The sequence below is a fragment of the Pan troglodytes genome, chromosome 1, assembly GCF_028858775.2.
Source record: "Pan troglodytes isolate AG18354 chromosome 1, NHGRI_mPanTro3-v2.0_pri, whole genome shotgun sequence".
Lineage (NCBI taxonomy): Eukaryota > Metazoa > Chordata > Mammalia > Primates > Hominidae > Pan > Pan troglodytes.
The window spans coordinates 185,041,276-185,059,679 of record NC_072398.2 but is presented as its reverse complement, the minus strand read 5'-3'; the positions used below and the strand labels follow the sequence as shown (position 1 = coordinate 185,059,679).

At 41.0% G+C, this 18,404-nt stretch overlaps 1 protein-coding gene across 13 annotated transcripts in view; it reads left to right on the top strand.

Annotated features, from left to right (window-relative positions):
* MAST2 (microtubule associated serine/threonine kinase 2) overlaps window positions 1-18,404 on the top strand; it is a 236,294-nt gene that overhangs the window by 104,585 nt on the left and 113,305 nt on the right. For 5 of the 13 annotated variants that reach the window (XM_016962021.4, XM_063781248.1, XM_063781218.1 and 2 more), the window contains exon 5: window positions 10,907-11,101. The exons of 4 other annotated variants lie outside the window; for them this stretch is intronic. In XM_016962021.4, the coding sequence (XP_016817510.2) occupies window positions 10,907-11,101 (195 nt within the window). 4 more of the 13 variants (XM_063781240.1, XM_063781238.1, XM_063781239.1 and 1 more) reach the window with 4 other exon arrangements.

The following is an 18,404-nucleotide window of genomic DNA, read 5'->3' as shown; positions in this document are numbered from 1 at the left end:
GTGTTTTAAGGGTAAAGTTAAAACTTAAAGAATTTAAGGTGAAAATGTTACAGTAAGCTAAGATTAATTTATTGTTAAAAAAATAATGTAGCCTAAGTGTACAATGTTTATATGTTATTATTATATAATGTTGTATATATTATTATATAATTATATTATATAATGTTATTTTATATGATACAATTATATAATATATAATTATATGTTTGTAACATATAATAATTATATTATTATATGTTTATATAATGTTATTATGCAATATTAAATAGTGTAGCCCAAGTGTACAATGTTTCTATAAAGTCTACAGTAGTAGACAGTAATGTGCTAGATCTTTACATTTACTCACCACTCACTCAGTCACCCAGAGCAAGTTCTAGTCATGCAAACCCCACTCATGGTAAGTGCCCTATACAAGTGTACCATTTCTGTCTTTTACATGTATTTTTACTGTACCTTTTTTATGTTTAAATGCACAAATACTTACCATTGTGTTACAGTTGCTTACAGTATTCAATGCAGTAACATGCTATACAGGTTTGCGGCCTGGAAGCAATCTATAGGCTATACAATACCATATAGCCTATGTGTGTGGTAGGCTATACCATCTAGGTTTATGCAGGTATACTCCATGATGTTCACATAATGATGAAATCGCCTAACAATGCATTTCTCAGAAGGTATCTCTGTTGTTAAGTGATGCATCACTATATATATTGTGACTTATTTTTCTCCAGCTTGTCTTTTCCTTTTTGGAAGGATGTCTTTCAAAGAGCAGAGGGTCTTAATTTTGATGTTCTTTGTGAGTTTTTATAGTTAGTACTCACTCATTCTGTCCAAGAAATCTGTGCCCATCCCAAGATCATGAAGATTTTCTCCAATGTTTTCTTCTAGAAGTTTGTAATTTTAGCTTTTATGTTTGAATCTTAACTCCTTTTGAATTAATTTCTTTAAAGTCTTAAAAATTATGGCAAGGTATATATAACAAAATTTGCCATTTTAACTTTTTTTTTTTTTTTTTTTTTGAGAGAGAGTCTCGCTCTTATCACCCAGGCTGTGCAGTGGCGTGATCTCAGCTCACTGCAGCCTCTGCCTCCCAAATTCAAGCAATTCTTGTGCCTCAACTTCTGGCATTTTAACCATTTTTAAGTATACAATGTAATGACATTAACTATATTCACAATGTCATGCAACTGTTGTCACCATCTATTTCTAAAACTTTTCCATGGTCCCAGGTAGAAACTCTGTGCCCATTAAGCAGTAACACCCTTCTTCCCTTACCCCAGGCCTTGGCAGTCTCTGTTCTACCAGGCCTTGGCAGTCTCTGTTCTACTTTCTTTTTCTATGCATTTGCCTCTTCTAAATACTTCATATCAGTGGAATCATATAATATTATTCATTTGTGTCTGGCTTATGTCACTTAGCATAATGCACATCTATATTAAAGTCAGTTTTGGTAAGTTATTTTTTGAACTTTTTGTCTATTTTAAATAAGTTATAGAATGTATTGGCATAAATTGTTCCTGCTATTCTCTTATTATTCTTTTGCTGTCTTTAGATTTGTTGTGATAACTCATCTTTTATTTCTGATATTGATGATTTATGTTTTCTCTCCTTTTCTTCTTGATGTCTATTACTGTGGTTTTATTAATTTTATTAATATTGTCAAAGAACCAATTTTTGGTTTTGTTAATTTTTTCTATTTTCTGTTCCTAATTTCTGCTTTCTTTTCTTTATTATATTTTGAATTTAATTTACTTTTAAGTTTTTTTAAATTGTTTTTTATTATACTTTAAGTTCTGGGATACATGTGCAGAACGTGCAGGTTTGTTACATAGGTATACACATGCCATGGTGGTTTGCTGCACCCATCAACCCATAATCTACATTAGGTATTTCTCCCAATGCTATCCCTCCCTGGACTTTTTAAAGTTTTTAATGCAGAGGTATGGATTAGTGATTTCAGGTCTTCCTTTTTTGATATAAGCATTTAAAGCTATATATGTGCCTCTAAGCACTCCTTTAACTGTATTCCATAATTTGGTATGTGTGTCTTTATTATAGTGTAATTCAAAATATTTTCTAATTTTCTTTGTCATTTCATCTTTGACCAATAGATTATTTAGAAATATGTGGTTTCGTTTCCAAATATTGGAAGATTTTATATTTTATTGTAGTTGATTTCTAATTTAATTCTGTTGTGGTTAGACAGCATAATTTATGGAATTTCAATATTTTGAAATTTCTTGAAACTTTTTTTATGGCCTAGCATGTGGTCTTTCTTGGTGAACATGCAATGTCTGCTTGATTAGCTTACCTGAACTCTAGCCCATGCCTCCTCAGCTTAGTGGAACTACTGTGCTCTGCTTGAACTCTAGCTGTCTGCCCTTGTAAGAAAATTGCTCCCAGGCAGCTGAGGAGGGAGCAGCCTGACTTTTGAGTTTCCCTTCTTTCTGGGTTTTCATTCTTGCATTACATGTGTCCCAGTGCCTGAAAACTATTACATTGTATATTTTGTCTATTCTTATGGTAATTTGTAGTAGAATGGCTAGTTCTCTTTCGGTAATGTCATAGTTACAGTTGGAAGTTTGCCAATCTTTAGGTCCCTGCCTAAAATCGAAACTTTTTTTCTTTAGTTCTCACTGAAGACAAAGCGTGTACTTTTTACATCAAATGTAAAGCTATAAAATTCTCATTTATTTCTACTTTCTTGTTTTCTTCTTTAGGTAACTCGACAGTATGTAAAGTTTGTTGTTTAACATGACTTTTGTCCCTGTTATAATCTATAGAACTGAATAATATTTACTTTAAAAAGTTAGGTATTTTTTTCTCACTTTATTACCAGTTAAATAAATAATTTCTTTTAAGGCTTTATCATAGGCAGTGACTGTTTTATCATTTTAAAAATCTATCTTATATGTGCAGCCATTTTAACGTTACTTTTCAATATCATTTACGTTAAACCTATAAATTTTCCATTGTTTTCTGTGACTATTTTTAAACCATCGGAGGAGAGGGGAATCTGGCTAAATATTGTATATGTAATATTATGCTTTTAAGAACAATCACACCATCATTCTATATCATCTTTTTTTTTTTTTTTTTTTTTCCTTCTTTTTGGAGACAGAGTCTGGCTCTGTCGCCAGGCTGGAGTGCAGTGGTGTGGTCAATTCACTGCAACCTCCCCCTCCTGGGTTCAAGTGATTCTTCTACCTCAGCCTGCCAAGTGGCTAGGACTACAGGCGTGCGCCCCCACGCCCAGCTAATTTTTGTATTTTTAGTAGAGACGGGGGTTCACCATGTTGACCAGGATCGTCTTGATCTCTTGACCTCGTGATCCACCCACTTTTGCCTCCCAAAGTGCTGGGATTACAGGCGTGAGCCACCCCACCTGGCCCTTTCTTTTCTTTTTTGAAGACAGTCTCGCTCTGTCGACCAGGCTGGAGTGCAGTGGTGCCGTCTCGGCTCCCTGCAACCTCCGCCTCCCGGGTTCAAGCGATTCTCCTGCCTCAGCCAGGCTGGTCTCGAGTTCCTGGGCTCAAGAGATCTGCCTGCCTCGGCCTCCCAAAGTGCTGGGATTACAGGCATGAGCCACTGTGCCCAGCTACTTGTCTTTTTTGAATACTCTGGTTTATTTTCTGTGTTTCCAATCTTCAGTGATAGTAATTGTGTAAGTACTTTTTGTGTGCAGTTTTTTTTTTTCCCAAATTTAAGCAGACTAGCTTATTTGTAGATTTTCTCTTTTTCCTCTTCTAAGCTCCACTGTCTTATTTTTCTGTCTATGTTGGGATCACAACGTACTCATTTTCAGTGATCTGTAGGATTTAAAAATAAGATGTAGTTATATCCACAGAGTACAAAGTTTGAATATATTCTCATCAAAAATATAAAGCGTAAAAAATGGAAGTTTTTTATTCTTTTAAAAGTTATTTTTCTTTTAAATATTCAAAATTAATTTAAATAAGCTGAATTTAAAATTTTTGTAAGTACATATTTTTATAAAAATAAATTGTATTTCTAGCATTAAGTGTTCAACCATTTATCAGTGTAATAAATTGGTTCCTTGCCTTACATGTGCCATTTCTAGACCTGCATATAAATACATTTACTAGTAATATGAATTCCTTAATTCTGCAAAATGTTCCTCAATTGCTGCGTGCTACTGTTAGGAATAGTGAGCTAAATTATGAGTACCTTCAGAACTGTGAATTGGAACAGGAAGAAATCAAATAAATGGATGTTTGACTCTGTTAGGAGACAATACTTTCTTAGGAAAGGTATCTATGATATTGATGTTATTTGACAGGAAGGATATAACAGTTAATTTGTCTTGTCTTTTATTCTGACACCCTGTGCTGCTCAAATATTTCATAATCTCAGGCAGAGTTCTCTGAAGTTTGCAGTTTCACAGCCCACAAATGGCGTTCTGATATAGTTGCCTCTCTTTTAAAGGACATGGGAAGAAATATGTGGACAAAGGTTTTCCTGTGGTCTGAACTGTACAATTTACAAGAATGGATTTTTAGGGTTCTGCTTTGCCAGTGCAGAATCTTGTGACAGAGGAAACCCCATTTCTTTAATGAATTTGTTTTTTGTGTGTGTGTTATTTTGCAGGATCTCTAAATGAGAAGCCCATAGCAGAGGCCTTTCTTCTGGCTCTACAGTCAATAAATAAATGTGTGAATGAATAAGAGAAGGCAGGTGTTTCTTTCACCATACTGCAAATTATTGAGCCCTGTCACCAGTCCCAGGGAAATGTTAGGCCTTCCTAGTCCTGGCAAAGTCACAGGAATATTGGCACAAATGGATTCTAATGCCACTAAAGAAAGTACTCTGTGTGGGGATGTGTTACCTGGAGGTAAAAGTAATATCTTCTTTGGTCAGATAAAGGATGTAAAATATGGCTTTCATTCTCTAAAAATCAAACAAATATTTTCTCACTTTGGCATTATTTAAGGAGCTCCGTGTTCTCTCTCCTCCACCCAAGGAGTACTGCTCTGCAATAGTACTGCTCTTCAATATATGCAGAGCAGGCTAGAAAGAATCCATTTGCTGCTGTTGTCAGAAATTTCTACTGAAAGGTAAAGCGCAGTGATTTATAGCATTGGAAACTAGAGTTAGACTGCTCCAGTTTACCAACTTGGCTGAAGACAGGAACACTTCTGGCTAGTATAATTCATATATAGGTAACCAGGTGCCAACATATTGAGGAAATGCTACTTTTCTACATACCATTGGCATGATCTTAACCTCTCTGTGTCTTTAAAAAATAATAATTTTAAAAATAATAATAATGGAATAATAGTACATATATCATATGGCTATGATGAGTACTACATGAATATTAATGTGTAAAATGCTTAGAATAGAACCTAATAAATAGTTAAGCACTTAATAAATGTTGGTTGCTGTTATGTCATTATTATTATTGTTATATTATTATTATTATTATTATTATTATTATTATTATTATGTAGCCTGGTCTTGGGTATTAGAGAATTGGAGAATATTGAGTAGAAACTTAGGATTCAGCCATAACTGCAAGCCTTAGCTGGGGATGGGAGGATAGACCCAAGGTTGGGGCTTTTGGCAACTGACCCTGATATCATCACAAGGCTTTCCAAAGTAGGAGCCAGTACTTGTTGAGAACTGCTAGATTTCTAAGGTGTTCTAGTTATCTTTAGGACCTGCTACTGAACTGGGGATTCTGAAAAAAAGAGGGTGCTGAGAGGGCTGAATAATTGGACTAATACATGGAGAGGAAAAGTGAGGGCCTGTGGCTACTAGGTGGGTGAGTTTGCTTGGGTAATTAGAACAGTGGCTTTCAAACTTTTTAGACTTTGACCTCAATAACAAATAAAGTTTACATTATGACGCATCACACATTTGTATATTTGTATGTATTTCAGTAATGGATGTCATAAACACACATTTCACAAAACAGTGCTTACCCTTACTGTGTGCGAAGGACTAATATTTTCTTTTCTATTCTATTTCATTTGTATATGTACTTTTTGTGTGCAGGTAGTTTCCCTTTTTAGAAAATGTTGATCCTGACTTCCTAAATTGATATAATGTCATACTAAAGAGGTGTGACCCACATTTGAAAAAGCACTGGTTTGCCTATGAATTAGTCCTTTGAACATTACCCTAGAAAAAACAGTTTGATATGCTTTGTCATCTAGGTGAATGAGAGAAGCCCCTCAGAGTTGGCAGAGCCTCTGAAGCAGGGGACAAGACTTGCTTCTCTTTGGCTCTCTTAGCTGCCAGGGTTTAGCTCCACAGTTTACTTGATCACTTGGTTTTCTTGAGTCTAGGTTCTTTTTCTCAGATGTCTTCCTATTTGTTGGGACTAATCTCTTCCTTTAGACTGGGAGATTGCTCCAAGAGGGCAAGACTTACAGTAATAGCTAACACTTTTATAGTGCTTTCTCTGTGCTAGGCACTTTGCTGTTTACATGTATTAGTCCTCACCACAACCTATATATTAGGTACCTTAATGATCTTCATTTTACAGGTGGGGAAACCAAAGCATACAGAAGTATGCTTAGCTTACCCTTCAATAGAGGTCTTCTGCAACTTACCTTAAACATTAATGGATGAAATTAAGCTAGTTTCTGGGCTTATTTTCTTAACTTTCCTTATGGCTTTTCTTACCACAAGAATGATTAGAGAGTAATAGAAATTGAACAAAAAATGGCACTGAACTTTGTCTGAAGGAGTACAGTTTAGTTAAGTTGGTCAGATTCGGCATTTGAATTATGACTGTGCTTTGAGCCCTAACATTAAAGCCCTGTAGTCTTCCTTCAGGCTTGGGTTTGAGAATGAATAATGCTGCAGAAACGCCCACATAGTCTTCGCTCATTATTTTACCAGTTTCTTCCAGTCCCTTGCCCACTGCAACAGCTGTTTAGCCTGGCCCATGCCTTCTGGGTTAATAGTATTTCTGACACAGTGTGAGTTTTCAAGTTGCTATGTATAATTTCTGCCAGAGTCTTTACTGCCGCCAAGCCTCAGGGTTGGAGGTTGCAACTGATTTGTGGGGGAGGGAGTTTGGTGCTTGTCACTGACGCAGGAACAAGGTGCTTTCTGTAGCTCTGATTTGTTGGTGGCTGAGTGTGAATGATGTCAGGCAGATCAGAGGACAGCTGATTCATTTGGGATCTGGAACTTGTCACTGTCCCACTGCTGCCTCGTGGGCTCTTAGGTCTTTTGTGGGGGGATGGGAGGGGTGTTCTGAAGATCATGTTTTTGAAGAAAAGTACTTTAATTTTTGCCGTAAGTTTGGGAAGCTTTTATAATTTCCTTTGGCTGACAGAACTGCATACCCCTTGTGTGAGAGAACTTCCTACCAAGACTCCAGTGTGAGGGCAAAACTTGAGTAGCCAGGAGAATGATGAAACGGAGGCGAGAGAGACTGGGAGCACCATGTCTGCGGATTCAGTAAGGAGGTTGGGGTCTCTATGGAAACTGGCAGATGTCAGGAAAAAAAACTAATGCCAACTAACACAGCTTCGTTTATTTGGATGAAGACTGTTTTGGAGATGCCTGTCAGGAAGAGGGCTGAGCTGGCTTGATTAATTCAAGGTCAAAACAGTGGTCCTTGGCAGGGGCATATGAGGTTTCCAATTCCAGAAACTGAATTAGATGTCATTTTAGGGGTTCCTGAATACTTGGAGAACTGGGTAAAAAAATGAAGACAATTATTTTCTTCCCTTGAAAGCAAATGTTTATTTAAAGTTAGTGTCAAGGCTGCAAATACAAACCCCATGAATGTGAGAAACCAATGGAAACAAAAAGTACCTCCTCCTTTGACTAGAGAGGGCATTGTATTTCTGCCCATGGCCTGTCAGGTCAGGACCTCAGATCTGCCCCTGCAGATTCAAGCATGGGTCCTTTAGGGTGTGACCTCTATTTTATTTCTATATTGGCCAATATAGAAATAAACTTTATTAGGTGAGAATATCAAAGCTGGGAGTGGAAGAAGCCTTCCTCTTCAGGGTGACTTTTCCAAGAGCAGCTCAGGCTTATTTAATGAAGAAGTGCCAAGTGAATTCATCAGTAAATTAGAGAACCAGTGAAAGAAGAGACCTAGAATCCATTTCACCTCAATTATCTGTCTTGAACTGCCTTTGTTTAACCCACAGGGCTAAGGGAGTGTACTTCAGATTTTCTTCCTGAGTCAAACTGCTTGCCCCAAGACAGACAGGCTTCTTCAGTGGGCTTCCTTTGTGATGTTGCCCTTCAGTGTCCGTGGATGCTTATTGATTGAATTAATGATTCTATTAGACCTTGAGAAACAGGATTTGTTTGAAGTATATAGTTGTAGTATTGACACACTTTAAAAAAAACCTTTTGTTACCATACTGACACAGAAGTAAAAGACCATTTAAAAACAGACTTCATCAACTAATGTGTTATTTAAAGTAAAGGTCACTTGTTAACAAAATTAAAAATTTTTAAATGGAGTTTGTAGCTTAAGAAAACTTAAATGGTCAAAAATCATGGTTCTGTTTTTGTTTTTGAGAGTGTCTTACTTTATGGCCCAGGCGGGAGGGCAGTGGTGCTATCACAGCTCACTAAACCTTGACCTCCTGGGCCCAAGGGATCCTTCCACCTCAGCAGCTGGGACCACAGGCATGCACCACCAAGCCTGGCTAATTTTTTAATTTTTTTGTAGAAATAAGGTCTCTCTATGTTGCTCAGGCTGGTCTGGAACTCCTGAGCTCAAATGATCCTCTTGCCTCAGCCTCTTAGAGTGCTGAGATTACCATACCTGGCAAATCATGCTCTTCAAATGTGGGTACACTGCTGTTGGTAATCATTTTCTCTGTTTTACTGACTTTGAGTTAGAAAAATACCCCCTGAGGAGCTAATAAGTAGTTTGTATATCACCTTTTCCTGTTTCAAACAATCCTTTTTAGACTCTAGACCCATTGTATAACCAGTTTGCAGAGTAGTAATTAGGGGCAAAAAGAAAATGAAATTTGCCGGCCAGGCGCGGTGGCTTACGCCAGTAATCCCAGCACTTTGGGAGGCCGAGGCGGGCGGATCACGAGGTCAGGAGATCGAGACCATCCTGGCTAACACGGTGAAACTCTGTCTCTACTAAAAATACAAAAAATTAGCCGGACGTGGTGGCAGGCGCCTGTAATCCCAGCTACTCGGGAGGCTGAGGCAGGAGAATGGCGTGAACCTGGGAGGCGGAACTTGCAGTGAGCCGAGATGGCGCCACTGTACTCCAGCCTGAGTGACAGAGTGAGACTCTGTCTCAAAAAAAAAAAAAAAAGAAAGAAAATGAAGTTTGGCTTACATAGATTTTTATAATTTCAATTATATATTGAACAAAATGTCTAAACCTCATTTTATGTGATAAGACTTAAGGCTTCAAAATTTTGTACAAGCATATTATTCAGGTTAACAAGTAAGTGCTGTCTAATGTTCTAATTAGTTCTAACTTATATATATGAAGGAGCTTAACTTTGAAATAGTTCTTTGGAAGAGTGAAAATTCTTTTTGAAAATGAAAAATTAACTTAAAATTAACATTTTTACTTCTTTTAACTTTAAAAAAATGTTGAGTTTGTGGAAATGTGGGCATAACTGTAATTTTAAATAGTTGTGTGCCCTCCTATTTTCTATCCTGTTACTACCCCATATTGTGTACCCACCTGAGAAGTAAACTGAAGACCACTAGAGTTATAATGACTAGGAAAGTGAAGATTTCCTTTGAATATATGTAAGCAAGCACAAGTAGAATGTCACTGTATCCATATTATAAACAGTCAGAAATAACAATACGAGAAACTAACAATGTTATCATTTTGAATTAGATCAGGTACTTATGTGATACTTAAGTAATTTTTTTACCTTGGAAATTAAATAATGGTGTGTGTATAGAAAGCCATGCCAATAAGGTAGCAAATTAAATATTATGAATATTATTTTTATTATTTTTATCATGTGTCATTTCTACTAATGGTGGCAAATTAGAAATCTGTATTTATTACCTGTTTTCAATCTAATGATCTTATTTATTTAATAATCTTCGATAGGACTTAACATATCAAAATGGCTAGATTGTTTTTATGGGAAAAAATAACCTGGGAATCTAAAATTTAAGTAGAAGCAAAATACATAGTTAACTGACATTATCTGATACATTCATTAGAGAAATGTTAGCTAAACAAATTGGTATTATTGTTGATATAATCAATAATTTATAAACTATTCAGAATGTTTTACTCTTAGGGACATATACATTTCTTTAGGAAGTTTTAGTCATTGAATATTAAATATTAACTGTTGCCTGCTAATTGATGTAGTAAATTTGCAGTGTTTGGTTTGCCCAGAAACCAATTCTAAATACTTCAGGCTGGGCACGGTGGCTTACATCTGTAATCCCAGCACTTTTAGGAGGCCGAGGCGGGTGGATCACTCGAGGTCAGGAGTTCGAGACCAGACTGACCAACATGATGAAACCCTGTTTGTACTAAAAATACAAAATTAGCTGGGTGTGGTGGTGCATGCCTGTAATCCCAGCTACTTGGGAGGCTGAGGCAGGAGAATCGCTTGAACCCAGGAGGCAGAGGTTGCAGTGAGCCAAGATCGTGCCATTGCACTCTAGCCTGGGCAACAAGAGCAAAACTCTGTCTCAAAAAATAAAAATAAACAACAAATATGTTGAATAGCGAAATCTTAAATGTTGTATTTTAATTTTATGGATTAAGTTTTTGTCTCTGTTGTCATCCTGTACCAACATTGGTACTGAAGTATGATATTGGAGAATGATTTTTGACCACTTACTTTTCTTGAGCTTTTTGCCTAAACCAAGCCACTTTGAATATGTTTCTTTTTGGTTGAAAAGTTATCACTGACCTTGTTTTTTTCCTATTGTGGTACCTTGTCAGAATCTCTACCCTTTGCCGAGGAGCTGAAGTAAACCAGCACATGTTTTCACCCACATCCGCTCCAGCCCTCTTCCTCACTAAAGTCCCATTTAGTGCTGATTGTGCTTTGGCTACTTCTCCTCTTGCCATTTTCCTGAACCCACGAGCCCACAGCAGTCCTGGCACTCCTTGTTCCAGCCGCCCACTGCCGTGGAGGTAAGGAAACTTGCTGTGAATCTGGGCCTTGACAATTGCTTCTGGCCAAATGGTAAAACCCATACCTTACTCCTTAATAATGGGGAGAAATGGAGTAAGAGTCTTGGTTCTGTCACAGAGAAGAGTAAAATAAATATCACAGATTTCTGTTGTATTCAAAATGTCAGGAGAAAGGAGGGTAGGTTATCAGTACTTGGATTTTTGAGGCTATTATAAGTTGTGTGCCCATCCTGACCATTGGACAGCCTTGTGAACTATGACCTGTGACCACCCCATAGCATGGCAGAGTGCTAGAACTCATAGGAGGTAAAAAAGTTCAAACCTCACATTTTACACGATGGGAAAATTTGAGTCCAAAACAAGTTAAATGGTTTGTTCAGGTTGAGGAAAATTGCCCTTCTCCCATTTCTTTCTGCCTTCCTTTTCTTATATTCAACATTATTTGATTACGTACTATCTGCTAGGACACTGTTTTGGGCATGGGAAACAAAGCAGTGAACATAAAGCAATAAAATCCCTGTCCTCAGGGAGCTTAGATTCTAGTGGAGAGAGACAAGTTAATGAGTAAATATGTAACATAACGGATAGACAGTGCTTCTGAGAAAAATAAAGTAGGATAAGAGAATGTAGAGGCCAGGGCTTGACATTTTATATAAGGTGGTCAGGTAGGTCCTCAGTGGTAAGTTGACATAAAAGACCTGAAGGAAGTCATAGAGCCTGAATGGAGATATCTGAAGAAGAGTGTTCCAGGTGGAGGCAACATGAAGTGCCAGGGGCCTGATCTAGGAGCTTGCTCCATGTATTCTTTGTGCAACAGAGTCCAGTGATACTGGTACAGAATAAGTTAGGTGGTGAGTATTGGGAAATGAGGCCTGAAGTGTAGTGGGCAGCCAGATTAAACAATTTTGAGGCTTTTTGAGATAGAGTTTCACTCTTGTCACCCAGGCTGGAGTGCAATGGCACAATCTCTCCTCACTGCAACTCTGCCTCCCAGGTTTAAGTGATTCTTCTGCCTCAGCCTCCCGAGTAGCTGGGATTACAGGCGGCTGCCCCCACACCCAGCTAATGTTTGTGTTTTTGGTAGAGACAGGGTTTCACCATATTGACCAGGCTGATCTCAAACTCCTGACCTCAGGTTATCCACCCGCCTCGGCCTCCCAAAGCACTGGGATTACAGGCATGAGCCACCACTACTGGCCAGGACTTTTGTTTTTATGCTGGGTGAGATAAGTAGCCACTGGAAGGTTTAATTAAGAATGTCATGATCTGACGTAGATCAAAAGATCACGCTGGGCTGGGCGCAGTGGCTTACACCTGTAATCCCAGCAGTTTGGGAGGCCGAGGTGAGCGGATTGCTTGAGTTCAAGACCACTCACAAGTTCGAGACCAGCCTGGGCAACATGGTGAAACCCCATCTCTACAAAAAATACAAAAATTAGCTGGGCATGGTGGCGCGTGCCTGTAATCCCGGCTACTCTGGCGGCTGAGGTGGGAGGATGGCTTGAGCCTGGGAGGTGGAGGTTGCAGTGAGCTGAGATCACACCACTGCACTCCAGCCTTGGAGCCAGACCTTGTCAAAAAAACAAAAACTAACAAAAAAACACACTCTGGTTATAGTTAGAAGGCCACTAGGTAAGAGACAATGGTTATTTGAACCCATGATGATTGAGATAAGAAGTGGTCAGATTTGGGGATTATTTTAAAGGTAGAATTGTTAGAGGAGGAAGAGATATCCAAGGATTGAGCTCTGGGGCAAGTTTTAGAGGTTGGGGCGATAGTGAGGAATTAGACTAAAATGAATTAGCTATTCATTCAGGAACAAGGACTAGGAGAAGTATCTTAGAAGCCAGTTGAAAAAAAAATGTTAAAAAAGGAAAGCGTGATTGATCAGTAGGTATTTGTTAAGCTTTTTGTTAGAGAATAGTAACCTGAAAAACTAAAAGTTTAAGTGAAGCACAATGTATCACACAGATTTAAGTGACATTATTTGATATAGGAGCTTAAATTCCACAGACAGTTTGGGACAGTGATAGACTGACATAGGACAATGTTAGAGGCTAACTTCTCTCAGAAGGCACCTCTTCTAGACGTACTAGCGCTTGGCATATGAGGCTGAGAAAGATTGTAAGTTGGGTAGCCCCCAAGATGTACCCAGTCCTGGCACATGGTTTTGAGTATCTCTTGATGACTATGGTCTCAGAACACACAACCTGGAGCAACATCTTACAGCTTTGGAGCTTGTTAAATTTCATGGTTTTTTTTTTTTTTTTCCCATAGACTTGCTAACATGTGTGGTCACTGTATTAGTGCTTCATTCCATTCTTCTTTTGTATCCATGCCATGCAAAGTGCCAGTTCATTGATATGACAAGATTATTTTAGCTTGTTGTTTGCTAGATATTTTTATATTCCTTTAAACATTCTTGAGAATCTGGGATGCAGTTATTTAGAAATTGTTTGATCCTTTGAAGGAATACTTTCAGGCTTTGTTTGGTGAGACCAGGGCAGCACTTGAGGCTAATTTTTTCTTACTACTGAGGCAATACTTTGAGTACTCTATTTGATGCCCATGTATTGTGAGTTTTTTCCACTCAGGCTGATGGGAGCATGAACGATTCTGCGTCCTTAGCCTTGAAGAGGGTACCTGCTCATGTTCTTGGATAGTTTCCTTATCCACATATGCTGATAGATATTCAGCTAAAAACTCAGAGGAAGCCCCTGCAGATCTCCAGAGTTCCCCTCTGTATATCTGTCTTCTCTGGTACCCTGCTTTGAAAATTCTAGCCACCTTAGCCTCCCCAAGTTCTCAACTCTGTCTTCTCAACTCAGGGAGACTGCTGGACTCTGTTTGAGTACCCCCTTTTGCTGCTTCCTAGGCATGCAGTCTTAGGGCTTATTTTGCATGTTTCCCATCGGTCCAGTGTCTGCAAACTATTGTTTCATATATTTCATCTAATTTTTTTGTTTTTAAGGTGCAAGGGTAAATCTGATCTCTGATTCCCCATAATGATGAGAAGCAGAAGTCTAGTCTTGCTAATATTTTGAGCTCATGCTTCTATCATCAGTTGTTCTTATTGCTTTATGAGATTATTGGTTGACTGATTCACGTTGCATAAGCCCAATAGAAGCAGATTATTTTAAAATTATTTTATCTTCCTTAGTCAAGAAAAGTTGGAAAATGTAATGTCAAAAGAATAAGAATAGGTAACATTTGCTGAGCATTTACTATGTCTTAACATTTTTAAAATGACTTACATTTGTTAAATTTAATTCTCAAAATACTCTGATGAGGTGGGTGACACATGTTCATTTTTTTTTGATGAGGTGGATAATCTGAGTAAATCTGTTTTATAGATGAAGACACTGTAGTACAGAGAAGTTAAGGAAGTTATTAATAAGTAGTAGAAACTACCATTCAACCCCACAGTATCTTACTCCAATGTCTGTGGTGTTTTTTGTTTGTTTGTTTGTTTGTTTGAGACGGAGTCTCACTCTGTCACCCAGGCTGGAGTGCAGTGGCGCAATCTCGGCTCACTGCAAGCTCCATCTCCCGGGTTCAAGCAGTTCTCCTGCCTCAGCCTCCTGAGTAGCTAGGATTACAGGCACCTGCCACCACGCCCAGCTAATTTTTGTATTTTTAGTAGAGACGGGGTTTCACCACGTTGGTCAGGCTGGTCTCAAACCCCTGACCTCGTGATTCACCCACCTCGGACTCCCAAAGTGCTGGGATTACAGGTGTGAGCCACCGCGCCCAGCCTATGTCTGTGGTCTTAACCCCTCAGCTGTTGTTACGGGATCCTGGGAGGTGTTGCTTTTCTAGCTAGAAACCTCTGTGGCTGGTGGCGCTTTTGCCTGAGCTTTGTTTGCTCAGGCCTGCTGGGCCCACTTGGCCCAGCAGGCTGCACTTGCCTCAAGCTACCAGCCTGGATCCCATGCCTCCAAAGAGACTGGAGCGGAATAGTGAAGGGTGTGTGGCAAGCAAGCATAGGGTCCGGCCACTGCACGCAGTCAGGCATGCCAACTGCTGCAGCAGGGCGGCTAGCTCCAAGGGCTGGCATGGGTGCTAGCTCACTGTGAGGCTGCATTGGGACCAGGTGCCGCGCAAGCAACTTCCACAGCTGGCACAAGGGAACGCGGTGGTGCCCAGAAACTTGGAGACTTTAGGAGCCACCAGGCCCCAAAGCAGGAGTCACAGCTCAGGCTCGGGGAGCTCTCAGGTCTGGTCTCTCCAAAGGGCTGCAGCTCTTCTCTCCTTCTCTCTTCTCTCCTTCTTGTTGCCCACAATGTGTTGAGCAAGGGGCATGTTTCAGCTCTGTTTGTATTACAGCTCTTTTGGCCCTGCCATTCGGTGGGTCCCGAGTTCTTGTCCTGCATCCAAAAGGAATGAGGTACACAGACAAATATAGGGTGAGCAAGACAAAGGGGAACTTTATTGAGTGATATAATAGCTTAGAGGGGACCCGCAGTGGGTAGCTCCTATCTGTAGGCAGGTCCTCCCGTTGAGTGTTCAGCTCTCAGCAGAGAGGAGGTCCTGGAGTGGGTGGCTCCTTTCTGAGGCAGGTGGTCCCATTATCTCCCTATGGTCCCTCCCTCCTCTCCCCAAGCCTGGCTGAGTCCAGGGGTTTTTATGGGCCTCATAGGGGAGGAAGTGCATGCTGGTTGGTCCATGGGCAGCCATGGGTGGGCCCAGGGAAAAGCACCACAAGTTGCCCTTGCGGTTTCTGGGACTGGCGACCCAGCCCCCAGGCTTCAGGCTTTCCCTGGCTTGGAGGTGGGTCTTCACTGTGGACCAGCTTCTTTCCACCCAGGAGCCTGTCTGCCTCCTGCTGCTGTTCATGGTGACCAGTCTGTTCATGCTAAGGGGTGCCTGCAGGCCAGCACTGGGCTGTCCTCAGTGCACCCCTCAGCCTCCTTCCCATGCTTGTCAGTGCCCAAAGCCTGGAGGGGGCCAAAGTGGCAAGGGGGTTGGCATGTCAGCACTGCCCCGAGCATGTGCACACTCAGCTGGGCTGTGACAGCTCCCGGGCTGGGTCCCAACTTTGCTCCGAGGTTGGAGTAGGCACCGACAGAGGGGAGAAGCCAGGTAGCGGGAGTGGACGATTCTGAGCCTGCGAGGGGCAGGGGCCTTCCTAGGCCCGAGAGTTCAGAGATGCCTGGGTCTGAAGCTGCAGCAGGGCGGTGGCGGCTGCACCCGGGGGGCTCCCACCCCACCAACTCGAAGAGGTGGGGCTCCCACTTTTCCCTGGCTCCCACCGACTCTGTAGAGCATGCAGCCCCAGCTCCATCTCCTAGCAGTCTTGGGCAAGGGCTCCAGGTCCAATGCATTGTCCTGGGCCAGGTGCTGGGCTGCTCCAACGCATCGAGTCTGCTGCTCCTGGTGGTGACCGTGCCAGTTGTTTACATGGTGATCTGCTCCATGGGGCTGGTGAACAATGTGGGCATGCTGTACTTGCTGCTGTGGGGTGCCGCTTTCACTTCCCACCCTGGGCCCCTGAAGCATGGCCCCAGCTCTGTGTCTTGGGCCAGACCTCTGTGCCCCATGTGCAAGCGCGGGACCACCCTGGGCCCAGCTCTGCCCTAGTGCCCCTCTCTGCCTGTTCCTCTGTGCACTTCTCTCCCACTGGCGGACGGCTCAGCTTAGCCTGGCCCAATTGTGGCAGTTCCCAGGGGTGGGTTCCCAGGGCAGTGGGCTTGTGGGGGGGCTTCCAAAGGAGGGTTCCAGGGACTGTCCACCTTGGCGTCTGCACTGGAAGACCCGTGTCCTGCATCTGTACCCCACCGCAGCCGGCGTCACGGCAGTGACTGCTTCATGGCAGTGACGGGCTGCCGCTGCCATCACTGTAATGTTTCTGATGAACCATATGCAATCGAGAATTTATTTAATAAATTTACAAACTCTGAGCACTTACTAGCTCCCAGGCACTGTTCTTAGCACTTTAAAATGTAAAGGTCATTTGCTTCTCACACCAGTTCTGTGAGAGAGATTATCATTGTACTTATTTCACACAGGAAGCGAGGGTGCAGAGAGATTAAATAAATTTCTCAGGATAACACAGCTGTATAAGTGGCAGAACTGGGATAGAAACCTGGGTAGTCTGGCTTCAGAGATCACATTCTTAACAACCACACTGTTCCATGTCTCCATCTGAGATATTTTCATTATGTAATATCATACGTTCTGAACCAAAGTAGTTTTTGCAGCCTTGGATCTTTTCCCAAGGTGATGTATTAATAACATTGTTTAATAAATCCTCCAATCCTGGGGGTGGGAATTGGTATTCCCACAGTCTGTTGTCACTTCTAGGTCATTACCTTTATTACCTTCTTGTGAAAACCTCTGTTCTTTTTTTTGAGACAAGTTCTCACTCTGTCACCTAGGCTGGAGTGCAGTAGCATGATCTCGGCTTACTGCAACCTCTGCTTCCCAGGTTCAAGCAATTCTCCTGCCTCAGCCTCCCCAGTAGCTGGGATTACAGACACCTGCCACCACACCTGGCTAATTTTTGTATTTTTAGTACAGACTGGGTTTCATCATGTTGGCAAGGCTGGTCTCAAACTCCTGACAAGTGACCTGCCCACTTCAGCCTCCCAAAGTGCTGGGATTACAGGCATGAGCCACCACACTCAGCAAAAAAATCCCTCTGTTTTTTTAGGCCTGTGTCATTCCATTTTACCCCTGCTCATTACTGTCATCTATTAATTTAGTTTTGTTCTCTGTACTCAAATTCACAGTCCAGGACAGAATCTGTGCTTAATGAAAACGGTGATGAACCTCCATTCTGCAACATCTTTATGATGAACCTCTCTTACTCAATTTATTAAGCAAATAAGCAAGTAAAGTAGAAAGATGAGAAAAATGGTTCCAGTAAACAATGTGCATAAGTGAAGAACTGAAAATTGAGTGCTACTGGCAGTGAATTTGACTCTGAGTTCCAGAAGACAGGGAACTAGGAGGGGGGACTTCCAGGGGCGGGTTCCAGGGACTGCCCACCTCGGCATCTGCACCTGAGGACCCGTAGCCTGCTCCTGTACCCCACTGCAGCCAGAGTCATGTCAGTGGCCATATTAGGATGTCTTTTTTATCTCTCTTTTTTAAATTTGATGAGTATAACTATTATAGGCTGAATTATGTTCTACTAAAATTTGTATAGGTTGAAGTCCTAACCCCTAGTAACTCAGAACGTCACTGTATTTGGAGACAGGATCTTTAAAGGGGCAATTAAGGTTAAATGAAGTCTTTGAGATAGATCCTAATCCAGTATGACTTGTGTCCTTACGAGAAGAGGGGATTAGGACACAGACAA